The following is a 13696-nucleotide window of genomic DNA, read 5'->3' on the forward strand; positions in this document are numbered from 1 at the left end:
TGATTTACCGCGCTTGTTGATTGCAATCTCTCCTGTTGCCTTTTTCGTTTTGGTTTAAGTTTCAAGTTTTGTTGTCCTCTCGACCGAAGAACGTTCCGAAGAGCACCCTCGAAAGCGAAAACTTCACCAGGAATGATCACAGTTACGAGCAGCACGGTGGACAAAGGATGATGGGCAGGCCCGTATTCCGGGCCTCAAATCGAACTTTACCAGATCTCCCCTCCGCCTGACCGTGGGAGATCTGGGTACGAGATTACACCTCTTATTGACATCCTTGTGTGGTGTTGGTGTGCGGGGCGGGGGTAGGGGGTAGGGGGTAGCCCGAGGGGATGGGGGTCTCACAAACAAAGATTCATGCCACCCGGTGATTTACACTGAACCCAGCCAAGATAGATAGTTAGAAAGTTTATTAATAAAATTACATGACAGCCGAATTACGTAATTTACAATTAATTATACACTACTTTTACGGAAATAGTACCCCTTTCACATACATAAAACAAAGGACTGCACCCCTTTCTTTTACCTCAGAGATACGGCCAAGACAAAAAGAAAAGTCCTGGTCTGTGAAACAATAGGGAGTTTAAGAAACGAGGACGGCAACGGTAACGACAACGCCACAAAACAATGGGCTTAATGAGCGAAAACAATCGCTTTGCACGTGCGTTTTACATTTTGGTACATTTCTTTACCGTCCTCTGCAAGACAACAACGTGAAATGACCAAATTTTAGGTTTTCTCGAGAACGGGAGCGTATGACGCAAAATCTTCTTTATTTTTCCTTACTTTGATGTCGTTCATACTAATTTAGTTCCTGGAGAGTTCGCCAGCATTTTACAAGTTAAACAAATTTAAATGATTGCGAAAGAGTTACAAAAACGAGAAGTTATATTTTTAAGTGACGTTTTCGTTACCATTGCCGTCCTTGTTCCTTAAACTCCCTAATGTTTTTTTCTCGCGCGCGTGGGGTGTGGTTAAATCGTGATCGGCTGAAGGCCAATCATTGTCGTGACCGAAACCAGAAAGCCTTCTGGTAACCCGTGGCAAAAAAAAAGTCGCCGTATAAAAATAAAGATTCATGCCACCCGGTGATTAACACTGAACCCGCGTCAAGATAGATAGTTAGAATTCTTAGAAAGTTTATAAATTTTTTATAAATTTTAAGCCATAACGTTACCTCAAGCAAACATTACCTGGTGAGTTTAATTGGCTGAAAATGAACATCTACCACGCCACAAAAAAGTGGTTAAGATACCTTTAAAATTCTACTGTCAAAATCTTCGACAAGCATCCATATCGCCCTCATATGAAACTCTCCCCAGAGAGGGTCAACAATTATTCTACATCATTACATTTCACAAATATGTACATCTCACTTCAAACTCTCAAGAAGAGACGAGGCTTCTAGAATCTATCAGAGCAGTCTTTATTTTTGACATTATTTAATATGCATGCTTTTCAAACAGTCACTCTTAGCTAGGTTTAAAAGTTTGCTTTTACTAGTACTGTAAATGTTGCCAGATTTTGTGTACTCACGTTAACAACAACAGCAACAGCAGCAGCACCATAGTTAATTCAGGTACTGGTTATGAAACCTTGCCATGTTCAAAGTCGATAACAATGGTGCTGCAATTTAGGTTGGAAGGGCTGCGACCGTGCGCAATCCTTTGTTTTAACGTTCACACTACAGCTGAATATTTTAACAGGAACGTTTCTATTTGCCAGTTGCTCCAACACATTACAAAATCTATTGTAGTTTGTGCACGGTCAAGGCCAAAAATGTTAACAAAAACATATAACAAAGAAACTTGTTTGGCTTCATAACCATTCTCCTATATTAACTATGGCAGCACTTTATCTCGTAACAGAGACAAAATCATGTACTTAGCTAACTACAACTGAAGAAAGTAAATGGTAATCGAATTTTAAGATATCCTTTTAATTGAACCAATACGTAAATCAAGGGATTTCAACTTTGGTGTTTAGCTTCATGCTTTCAGCTCTTGTTTCAGCTTAGGGAAGCAAACATTTTTTTTCAAGGTTCTACTGATCAAGTAACGTGAAACTGAACAGTAGAAAAGATTAGATTTTTCTTTCATCATCAGTGTCTTTTTTTTTTTTTTTTAATTTTTTATTATTTTTTACTAACAAAACATTACTTTACATCAAACACAATTTTACAAATTTTCCACTGATTACGTACAATGAGATCAAACTAGAAGCCAACTGCTAAAGGTTCTTACTGCTTACATGTACATCAAATGTAAAGTTACAGCTGTACGATTATGGGGTTTCTATGTGATTGCTGATTGACTAAATTAAAAGAAAAAAAGAATATTTATATAGAGCAATTTTAAAGGAAGAAGAACTGCCCATCTAAGTCTAAAATTTGAAAAACACTTATTAGCGACAGCAATCTGCTTTAGAGTCTGAATTTTAACGGAAAGTCGTAAAAGGAAGCTCTGGAAGCTCAGTACACCCCCGCCTTTGCTTGTACAGAAGACCAGCACTGTTTGTGAAAGGGCCGCAAACTAATTATAATCGCGGCTGATCAATGACTTTTCCCAGTTACGACCAGGTACACAACTCTTCTCGTTTACATCACGGTCTTTTCGGTATCTGTCGAGTCGACATTTAGAGAGCCGTGTTTCCGCCGCTTTCCCAAACAACTGGCCATTACCCTGATCAGGAGATCTAAGAATTCACACAACGTCAAAAGGCTACAGCCAAGGAACAATCCCATGTTTCCGCCAATGTCCGCTAAGAAACAATTGCAAAAATAGTTATAATTTACAGTAGGAATCTGGTTTACCATTTTATTCTGGTGAACTTTTATCAAACAAAATTATAAAGTAGACAACGCGCACCAAAGCAGCACAATTACTCCGAACATCACGTTGCATTTTTATGCCGCTTTATTTGATAAAATAAAAAAGTAAAAAATTGCCGTTTTGTCTTTGCCTAATCTGATGACAACAAACTGCAGTATCTCTCAATACATAACCTGATTCTCGAACGGAGGACCAAGATCGCTCACTGATGGAGTGGTCAGCGAAAGGCCTCGGACCGCGTCCGAGAATCACTCTACAAAATACAGTTTTCTTTGAGGGAGGAACTTGCAATCCCAAGCGAAATATTAATTTCAGTAAAATTTGAAATGTGAACATAATTGTGAATTGATGACTAAGATAGCGGATAAAAGTTATTCGGCAGCAATGGGATGGGTGTAGCTAAGCTATATAAAACGTGTAATCACGGTGTTTGTTTGTTTGTTTGTTTGCATGGTTGTTTTTTTTTTTTTCCATACACTTCATGGCTGCATAGATTCCTTACCACTGTAATACTCTGTCAAAGAATTATAATCTACAGTAAAAGGTATGAAAAATCTAAAAAATGTGATTACTCTCTGCGCATACCTGGTGTCCTAAACTTAAAAGTTTTTTAAGACGTCAAATGATTTTGGTTAAAAAGGAAAGTAGTACTTGACTTACATGTAAAGTCATGGATGTCATAGGTTGGCTTTGTTTGAGTTACTTCAGTCAGTAGGCTTTCGTAGAAAATGTTCACCTTCAGAAGACGTTTTCTGTCAGAGAAAATGTGATAGACAAGTGAATGGGACATTTCCATGTTGGATAAATGAAGTATTCCCTTGCCAAAACTCCCAGCCCAGATCTGGCAACAAACGGGGTGGTTAATGGGCCGAAGAGAAAAAAAAATCTGTTTTAAGTTTTCACGGAATATCACTATTTACTCAATGCATGTCTGTGGAAAATGTATAAACATAAAGACAAACAATGAAAAACGTTTTTCTTGCCTTTCACAGGCGTAACCAAAAAAAAAAATACATGACCTTGAGAAGCCTTCATAGAGCCTAAACCGCGCGTGAAGTAGGCCCGTCTAACAAGACCAAACAAGTCTAACCTGATGCTTTCTTGAACTTTGGACTTTGTACCCTCGGTATTATTAGTGGTACTTATATTTAACAGCTGAAAAACAGTGTCCCAGAAATGAAACGAAGGAAAGTATGCCGAGGAGAGGGAGCTTGAGTACTTCAGTTTCTCGCATTCCTCTGGACAGTGACACTCCTTCATATTGAGGCTGCCTGAAATAATAAAAATACGTGCTTAAGAACGTGAAAAAAAAAAAAAAAAAAAACGTTAAAGATAAAAAGATGATGAGTTTTTTTTAGTCTGTGAGTTTACTAAACAAAATCACAAAGCGATTTAGTAAATTCACAGACTCATGCACAAAAAAACTTATCAGCTTTGAGCTCTTAAAGTAAAAACTTTATCTTTAATGGATTTTGCTTATTTTTGTTTTACCTTTGACTGTGCTCAAACCTACAACAAGCATTATACATTGACTAAATCTTCAAGAACCGTCCTATCTTGATGAAAAGCATGCGCAGGTGAGCTTTTTAGAAACAAGCATTTATTCGAGCTCGGGATTCACTTAACAAGGACATTTTTACGTAATTTGTGACAGACCTACCCTTCATGATTTTAATTCAGTTTACTCGATTAAAAGAAAAATAAACCAAAACAGATATATGAAGGGGATCACAAGTTTGCTAATGATTACTATTTGCACTGAGCTGTTCACAAATGACAGAACTCTTTTTCAAATGAAAGAATGAAGAAGTTTGGCAGTATCCTTCTCTTGTTATACGTACGTGTTGTAGTTCATTCTAGCCCAGCATAGATTAGCACCGAAACTCTAATAAACCCCGATACCTCGAGTGATAAATTCTATTAATTAATTAATTAATTAATTAATTAATTAATTAATTAATGGAACTCGGCGTCTTCGAGACCTCGTGTTTAGTGAAACAGGACTTTTATTCAGATCCAGTATTTAATGGCAAGAAATTACGGGATGTATTTCTTCCTCCTTAAAGAAGCCTGATACAAGAAAATGAATGCTACAATATAATGACGTGATGAGGCAATAATACAAAAACCGTAACTTTTCCATAAAAATACTTCGTGTCTTCCTGAGCCATTATTCTATAATTCGTTCTTTATGTTCCAGTTTCAAAGCAGCTGAATTTAGCTTTAAATTTGTGATACCTGATCATGAGTAGGGATGCTTGTGCAGTCCTCTAGCTGTACGATTAATCGATTAATAATAATAATAATAATAATAATAATTATAATAATAATAATAATAATAATAATAATAATAATAATAATAATAATAATAATGATAATAATAATAATAATAATAAAAAACTAGAATTTTTATGATTAGAAGTTTGGAGTTTTATTGTATGGACTTTGGTCGTGGCATTGATTGGCTACGGCTCGCCGCCCAATCATTGTTTAGGTAATCTGGGCATCCAGAAGTTTTTACTGCCATATAATAATAATAAGAAGAAGAAGAAGAAGAAGAAGAAGAAGAAGAAGAAGAAGAAGAAAAAGAAAAAGAGGAAGAAGAAGAAGAGGAAGAAGAAGAAGAAGAAGAAGAAGAAGAAGAAGAAGAAGAAGAAGAAGAAGAAGTATTGGAGCATTATAAGAGTCTCTTTGCTCTTGCATCTATAATTAAATGATAAAAGATAAAAATAAAATAAAAAAAATCAATAATCAAAATATGTGATAAGAACATTCAAAGTTAAATAAACTAAGAAAATCACTCATTAAAAAGAACGTTTTAACTAAGTTTTTTAAAACTAGTCAAAGGGCTACCCAAATGTATACTGCTGGGCATCGAGCTCCATAGCTTAGCTGCAGCAGATTCACTACTGATCAATTATATATCTGTCAGTGGCCTAAGAAGTAACTGATTTTACCAAGCTTAGGCATAACGCATTCCATGAGTTCTTGTGGGCTGCAATAGTTTGATAGGTTGAACTCCACTAAAAGACGAAAAAACAATTTCATTATTTGTTTTTTGCCTAAATGTTGTAAAATAACAAAGTCCCGAGCTTATGTTCCTTCAAAGAGCTTTCTTGAGGATAATTTTCGAGGAAGGCTTGATTGAGAGGGCTTATTTAATAATACTGAAGGGGATTTTTCGTTCAAAAGTGGTTTCAGTGAACTTAACAGTAAAAACAGCTTGAGAAACTAAATCTACATCTACAACTGATTTAAGTCGGTAAAAATTCTAATAAGATGTCACGCCGACTTTTTAAACAAAAAAAATTTGTACATATTAAAAACTAGCTATTTAAAGTACTTTTAAAAAGATCGGCTTATTTCAGTTTAAAATGGTCAATTGCAGTTGCTGTCACAATTTCTTCGGGAAGGGCCGGTTCTATTCTATAATTGTTCTTGAGAAAAATATGAGCACTTAGAAACCTCTTTATTTGCTTGAGCAACTCTATACTAAGGTAAGATATACTAAGGTAACTCTGTACTAAGGTAGAAGCTTTACTAACCAGTCAGGGTGGGGTTGATAGCGGGGGGTGGGGTGGGGGCGCTCCTTACAGATTGTTTTACGCTAAAATCCAATCCGGGGGATAAGAATACTTCTTGCCACGTTGTCGAGTAGAAGTGGTGGAGGAGGGATTAAAATTGTTCATTCCAGAGGCCCGAGTGACTCGATAGGGATGCGTCTGGAACGAACTTACGCGAAATGTTGTAGTGCGTGTGATAACGCGTCTGGAAATTCGTCTCGTATAAAACAGGCCACAAGACGGATAATTCATTCAGACAAATTGTTTTCCTTAGTGCCCGGCGGTCTTAATAATACCAAACGAACTACGGAGACGCATAATAGAACCAGGACGTACTACAACATTTCAACCAAGTTCTCCTCAAATGCATTTTGTATTGCTGATAGAAAAACGGCCAAAATGGCTGTTTGTGCCCACAAGTAATGATAAATAAAACTACATTAAATAAGTATCTTTCTGACCTCCATGTGGCAATGTAAGAAAACGGCATTTGCAAAGCTCCATCAGATATTTGAAGTTGCATTCTGCACGACATCTACTGGCTGAGTAAGTTTTGGAGGTCGAAAGTTTCTTGGTACCACACGCCGGCTTAAATGGAGCCTCGAGGCCGATCAACTGAAAGACAAAAGCCTGAATTTGAACGTCATTAGCAAGATGGTGGCTATGCCGCATTTTCTCAGGGAAGAAGAAATTGGTGATACGATACCAAATACATTTTGCCCAATTTACAAGAAATGATGGCGAGGAAAATACTTCCGATATTGTTCACTTAAATTGTTACAAAAGCCGTATAAACTAAAAAATCAAAGTTGAAAAGAGAAAGATGTTTATGGAGGACAAGGCTGAGAGTTTTTGGTGGAAATGATAAAAATTAACGTCACGAAAAGATTTTAAAAAATTAAAATGACTCATGTAAAAACTTTGCGTTAACATTATGAAAGGCTTATTTCCTACAATATGATGACTGGAGGGAAGAACTGTCAGATTTGGCCATTTCGTAATTTATTCAACTCGAAACTTGAGAAAATTGGGTCGACGTTCGTGAAGACACACTGAATCTGAATCTGAATCTTTATTTAAACACTGTTAAAAAAAATTTCATCAGGTCGATACAAATAAACGTGTAAGACGTATGATGTGAAAATTAGTTGTAAAACATATAATCTGTAAGCATGTGACTGTGCTCCTTTACGAAGTCCCTATCATCCGGGGTATTGGCGGTTTTCACCTCACACATCGTCACGCAAGTAAAAAAATAAAATCTTCAACCATTCAATAGATAAAGTCAAGAAATTGATATGTTGTAGAAGAGTGATACATAAACAACGTATGAAAGCCACAGGGCTGTGCGATATCTCATAATCGAGTTATTCGAGAAAATGTAACACGGAAAATTACAGAGTTTAGTATGCCCAGAAACCAGCAAAAACATCTGGCCCCAGTTGTTCAAAGGCCGGATAACTTTATCCGGTGGATCAGAGTCACTATCCGACAGTTTCAATCTGTGCAAAGATTTCAGTATTTCATCGTGTACAAGCAAATATGCACACTCTAACCACAGTCTAGTTTAGGAGTGTACGAAAACCTTGGACAACGTTTAACGTGAAGTAAATTTTAGACCCCGAATAGTACCTTATCCAGCGGATAAAGTTATCCGGCCTTTGAACAACTGGGGCCTAGAGTTTACTTTGGCTATTTCAAAGCCTTTCTTCTCTCTGCTGAACTTTCACACATTGAGATAGGCGTTTCTATTACATGTTAGCTGATCAGACCTAAAAAAAAACACGAGGCAAATCGATGTTTTCATGTACTGGCATGTTTAGAGCAGCAATCCTTCTGTCACGCACTGCGCAAAAATCTAAAATTCAAACTACTTTATTTTCAAAAAAAAATGCTTTCCTGCTGAAAACAAGCAAGCCGATGGAAATTTATATTTTCTTTTATGTGATGAAGATAAAAACCCAAAATTGTGTTTAGCTATAAATGTCAGTTTTTTATGACGTCATGTGAAAACCAACAATTAGTAAATACCTTGTGTCTTTTTATCCTGATATTTGTGTTGCGGCCTGGTGAGACGTCAATCCCCCAGTTTTCCACTTCCGGGAACTCGCCTTGTTCATGGAGAATCACCTTGATCCCAGTTGCGTCATAGCTGAACATCCCATAATACTCTTTGGGTTGCACATCTATCGTAAGGCTCAAAGCCTGTAATGTTCCGGATGCTGTTGCGTAAAGAAGAGGGTGACCTGGGGCCCCAGAGTTGAAGGTGTAACATAAACCTCGCTGGAAACGAAATCAGATTCTGTTAGTGCCCGACATGCGCAGTGCAGTTAACCAATGTTTAGAGTCTTCACAAAGGTAATGATCGCACAAACAAGGTGGACACTCATGCTAGTCTTGATAAGACGTGCCCATATATACCTAAAAACAGGCTTCCCAGAGCTAGGAAAACTGCTAGTAGTTTTTAGATATAATACTGATTAAAACACTGAGTTAGGTTGCATTCGATTGACCGTATTCCGGGATAAGGATAAGCGGAATAGCTGTTAGATTCAGTTTCTCTTTTTAAGTAATTTGGGAAGCCATTTCTACAAACTGTCACTGACAAATGATAATTCTGTTAATTGAAGAGCCGTCTCGAACTTCAGTAACTCCTAAAACCTCTTAAGAGGGATTTCTTGTCATCGTTGTATGTATTCCTATTCCGGAAGTAAAGGTCAATCGAACGCACCCTTATAACGCAACATTATATTACTATGGAATTAATTGACTTGATTAAGTTATTAGCAGGAACCAACGATTATAAGTTTTTTTATTTTAAATTATTTTAAAAGCCTGCCGCATTTGTGGAACCTACTCGAATCATATTCGGTTCCGCATCTCACATCTTAAATTAAATTTCGGAGCTCAAGGTCTTCCTGCAATTATAGCCCTAGCCATTACTGTACGATACATACTGGCTTGGGGTTCAGAAATCTCGCAGCAATAAAGAAAAAAGCACCACTCACATAAAAAGAAACAAAGGAAGTGAAATTTTCTGGTCCACATGTCTGTCCTTTCCACAAGCAAAGTACCAGCATAGTTGTCAAGTTATGCCCGGCCTCTTTCACGACCTCTTCGATATCAAACGAAGAATTGATATGACTTTGTGCTCGTTTAAAATCCGTCGAATTCATGAATGCCGCTTTAAGGTAGTCTAGGCCGTCCAAGTAGAACTGGGCATCAGTGCCAAGTATTTTGCTTTTTTGAAGCATGTTTTGATTGCAAATGGTGACTGCCGGGAATAGCAAGCTTCGTGAAGGTTCGACATCCTTGGTTACAGTGCTGTCATGTCTTTGAAGTTTAGCGTAGTTGCTTTTAACTTGTACAATTAGTATGACCAGACACACTATCATTAGCAAAAGCCATAAAATACGACGTAGAACCGAGCCTGAGTCAGTTAGGAAATGAAACCCATGTAGCGTTGTGTATGATCCAAACGTTTTGATCAGCTCGTCTGGCTTTGTTACTGTGTCAAAATCAGAGCGCTCTTCATTTTCCGATGATGGGGGTTCATTGTTTTTCGAGTTAAAATGGTTCATTTCCATTTTATTACACCCTTGAGCTTAACTCTGTCCCTTCTGTTTGGCTGTCTTCTCAATCAATAATCCTGAAAACAAATTGAAACGCATTTTCAATGAGAAAAAATTGTGAGCATTGTGAAACAGTGACTTCATCTGGCCATAGCTACCAAAATCTTCAGTTTCTTATTTCATCATATAAGCCTCCAAGTTCTTACTGTATATATTTGTCAGTTGCATCACAATTATGACTATACAACTCGCTGCATAATTACTAAAATTCTGGTTAAAATTTACTTTGAAAATTCTATTGTAATGCCTAAGTCGTACAGCCAGACTGTCTCTCACCTGACTGGCTTACGTCACCCAAAGCTTTTATTATTGAAACAAACAGAAACCTAAGGCAAACACAATTGGCACTAGAAGAAATATAATTTTAAGTCGCATGCAAGGTGGAATTACAATATCTTATATCCATCAGAATTATATCGTGTATTTGCCTTTCAATTTCCCAAAAATTATAGTATTACAGACGTCAACATCTACTCAAAACCTTTACAGTTTTCAACACTACATGTTCCCTTTTTAAGGCAACATAAAGCTTCCTAGTCGAGTACTTCCAACCATTCGCTATATAACTGATGCGAAGCCCTTCTGCATTATAATGTCTATAATATATTCAAACTTTCCGGCTTTGCTTTCATATTCCCCATCGGGGCAGTTTGCCTTAGGGGGGAAAACCATTCGTCATATATGATTATTTATTTCCCAAAAGAAATGAGAATTAAGACTCATTATTATTCCACTTTTATGTCATTTCACCAAATAAGGTCACGAGAACGCGCAAAATATGAGACCGTAATACACTGTAGTTTCCCGGTTTGACCGGTTTACAACAGAGCGAATACGGACAACGACATTTCACTGGCTTTGTGTTGTTTACGCATATACCGGGTGTATTTCGACACTCTTACCATTAAATTGAAGCCAAAATAGCAAAATCTTTTTGTAGTGGAATAATAAATCTCTTATTCGGGGCTCGAAAAAGTACTACACAACTCGCAAAATATCCGTGCATATACCATTATAAGTAAAACCATCGAATTAGATGTATGTATCGGCTCACGAGGCACACTGCATGCATGTGAGGAATGTGACAGCAAAGCCAGAAGTCCTGAATATATTATCAAGCAAACTAGTATTCTGGTCATGTATTCTATATCATGTATTCGTGTATTCTGGTCATGATTCCCATGAAACGTGCAGATCTAAAGCTTGAGCTCTGAGGCTTATTTGACGAAATAAGGAAAAAAAATATGTCGTCGAATTTCAGACTTGTTCACATTTTTTGTCAAAACATTATGTTAAAAATAAAATGATATCTCAATTGCTTTAAGAGTCGCAACAAAACATTGTTGATTAAGGGTGCCCAAACTCAAAGAAATCTGTAGATCTTGCCTGCCATAAAGCGCGATTCAAAACTTCAGACAACACGACAATAAATAGGAGTGGATTACCTTGAGACTTTTCGAACAGATATTCACCAAAATGAACCGTTATATAAGTACATCAACGCACAGTTTCAAAAATCAACTTATTTATTGAAAATTCAAGCATGCTGTGTCTGCAAACATTTAGTTTCACATCGAATCATGAGATGCTCGACTTTCAACAAAATTTAAATATGATGATATTTTAATACACATTCAAATTGAATATTTTCCTCACTGACACAGCTAATGTCAGGTCGGTGTTTAATAATTGCCTTTTTTAGAATTAAGACTTGAATTTGCAACTCCGTTGTTTTCGTTCGCTTGTCCGCTGTTTTTTCGTTGCTCCCAACAAAAGATGGACATTGTTGTCATTACACTGCACGTAAAATGGAGGAAGGACCCCCGCTGTTATTTACGCAACTTATATTATTACACAGCACGGCAAACAAAAATTTTCGTTCTTCTTGTACATGTCTGATTATTATTACTTTTAATTATAAAAGTTAAAATGTAACCTATTAAAAGAAGAACATACCTTGCTTTAGAGATATCTTCTTGAAGTGATTCAGTGTCAGTTGTAACAGTCTCAATTCCGATTTGTGCACCTGCGGATTAGCATTGTATTATTTGAGAAGACAGAAACATGGCACAAACCCACTACCCTGTAATTACAAACGCTTTACCCCGTAAAGTAATTACAAACGCAAAATACAGGGCTGTCTATCATCTGATAATTGCAATAGTGTGGCATTGAATAAATCTGGTTGTCGGTTCCTACAAAGCTTTATATTGTGCTATAAATGTGGAATTCGCTTTCTTTCTTTCTTTCTTTCTTTCTTATTTTAGGACACGACACTCGCCACTGACAAACTACCGATCAACTTTTGATATCGTCTAAGCCAATATTCATTGAAAAGCTTCTGCCTATTTGAATATAGACATTTATAATTTCAGTCACTTTCCACTGAATTTAATTTGAAACGGGTACGTTGTCTCTGGCCATTTTAACACTATGTATTGCTCTGTTCGTTTGCAAAAATGAACTGAAACGAATATCACGAATTAGGATGGAGAAAACCGTTCAAACATTACACAAATGACACGACAATAATTGAACACATTTACATCTAAAAACTTACCAATTCTTTAGTCGCTGGTCATTTACAGGTTTTGCTTGATCATGAACAAGAAAGTTTTTCGTTCCACATAAATAATATCGTTTAATTACATTCATAGTGAAGCGTACGTTGTTTTTTTTTCCGTGCGCTTTTTTATCATTATCTGTCAGGTGTTATTAATTTTTAAAAACTTGGGCGTTTCATCCTTGACAAGTAGGTTGGTACTAAATGAAGTATCCTGACTGCCGTGAGAAATTATTCTAAAATTTGGACGCCGTTTTACATCGACTGTTTAATACAATCGACTGCTAACTCGCAAACTTTCATCAACAAAAACTCCGGCATCAAATTTGATATCGCGTTTTTATTGAATCCGTTTAAACCTGATCTATGATGGGCTTATTTTCCATAATTTCAGTCACAAATTGTCTATATGTCTACTAGACTGACAAGAAATTCGTCATGTAGCTAAGGTTTTTTCATTGGATTTTCTTTGACCTGAGTGTTCGTGCATTTGTATGAGATGTCATTTTTGAAGATTATTGTTTTAATGAAAACAAGCATTACTAATGATCCGCTTTTAAGCGGAAAAAACCGGAGGCATTAGGCGTATTGTACACAAGAAAGTCGTCCTTAAAAATTAAGCATTTGATAGGCTTTATATTCTTCTGTGTAAGACAAAATTTGATAAGTTTTTTCTCTAACGAACTAACGTGCTAATTTTTGGCCGTGGATCGGCTTTTCAAGAAAAAAACACTTATCTAGAATTTTAATTTTAAGTTCTCGGCTGCAAATAGATGTGTTTCATGATGGCACGAAGTGGTGTCAGTCCGTCGCTGACAAGCAAACAAAATGGCCTGCCAAGGATAATTTGTGAAGGGAAACGCAGTATTCAACCTTTACAAACAAATACGTAAAGATTGTCAGAGAACCTCCTGTCAGTGGTTTTACACGAGCAAATATAAATTGAATATGAATATCTGAAACATATATTTAAACTTCGGGTGACAGATTAAATGGAAGAAAGACCCTAACAGTTATTGACGCAACTGCGAAAGGAAAGCCTGAAAACAATTCAGGCTTGAACGGGATTCGAGCCCACGACCTCTGCGATGCCGGTGCAGTACTCTA

The 13696-nt window shown here is 36.8% G+C and overlaps 1 protein-coding gene and 1 long non-coding RNA gene across 3 annotated transcripts; one reads left to right on the plus strand and one right to left on the minus strand.

The window, feature by feature from the left end:
- Nucleotides 1-2109: 2109 nt before the first annotated feature.
- LOC146461395 (acid-sensing ion channel 3-like) lies at nt 2110-12877 on the minus strand. Of its 2 annotated transcripts, XM_085086810.1 has the most exons (9): nt 12587-12877; nt 11983-12052; nt 9403-10043; nt 8426-8677; nt 6856-7009; nt 5789-5854; nt 3922-4102; nt 3492-3583; nt 2110-2760 (listed from the first exon to the last, which is right to left on the minus strand). In XM_085086810.1, the coding sequence occupies exons 3-9, from the start codon at nt 9979-9981 to the stop codon at nt 2597-2599; spliced, it is 1488 nt and encodes a 495-aa protein (XP_084942936.1). In that variant the 5' UTR covers nt 9982-10043; nt 11983-12052; nt 12587-12877; the 3' UTR covers nt 2110-2596. The 2 variants fall into 2 exon arrangements, with proteins under 2 accessions (XP_084942936.1, XP_084942937.1); XM_085086811.1 differs by lacking the exons at nt 11983-12052; nt 12587-12877 and adding an exon at nt 10529-10681.
- Nucleotides 4097-5514, plus strand: LOC146461396 (uncharacterized). The gene is made up of 2 exons (XR_014857383.1): nt 4097-4510; nt 4546-5514. It is a non-coding gene; the product is annotated as an uncharacterized LOC146461396 (long non-coding RNA).
- Nucleotides 12878-13696: the final 819 nt, after the last annotated feature.

Source organism: Pavona decussata, unplaced genomic scaffold (genome assembly GCF_977016875.1).
Source record: "Pavona decussata unplaced genomic scaffold, jaPavDecu1.1 SCAFFOLD_198, whole genome shotgun sequence".
In the NCBI taxonomy this organism is placed as follows: domain Eukaryota; kingdom Metazoa; phylum Cnidaria; class Anthozoa; order Scleractinia; family Agariciidae; genus Pavona; species Pavona decussata.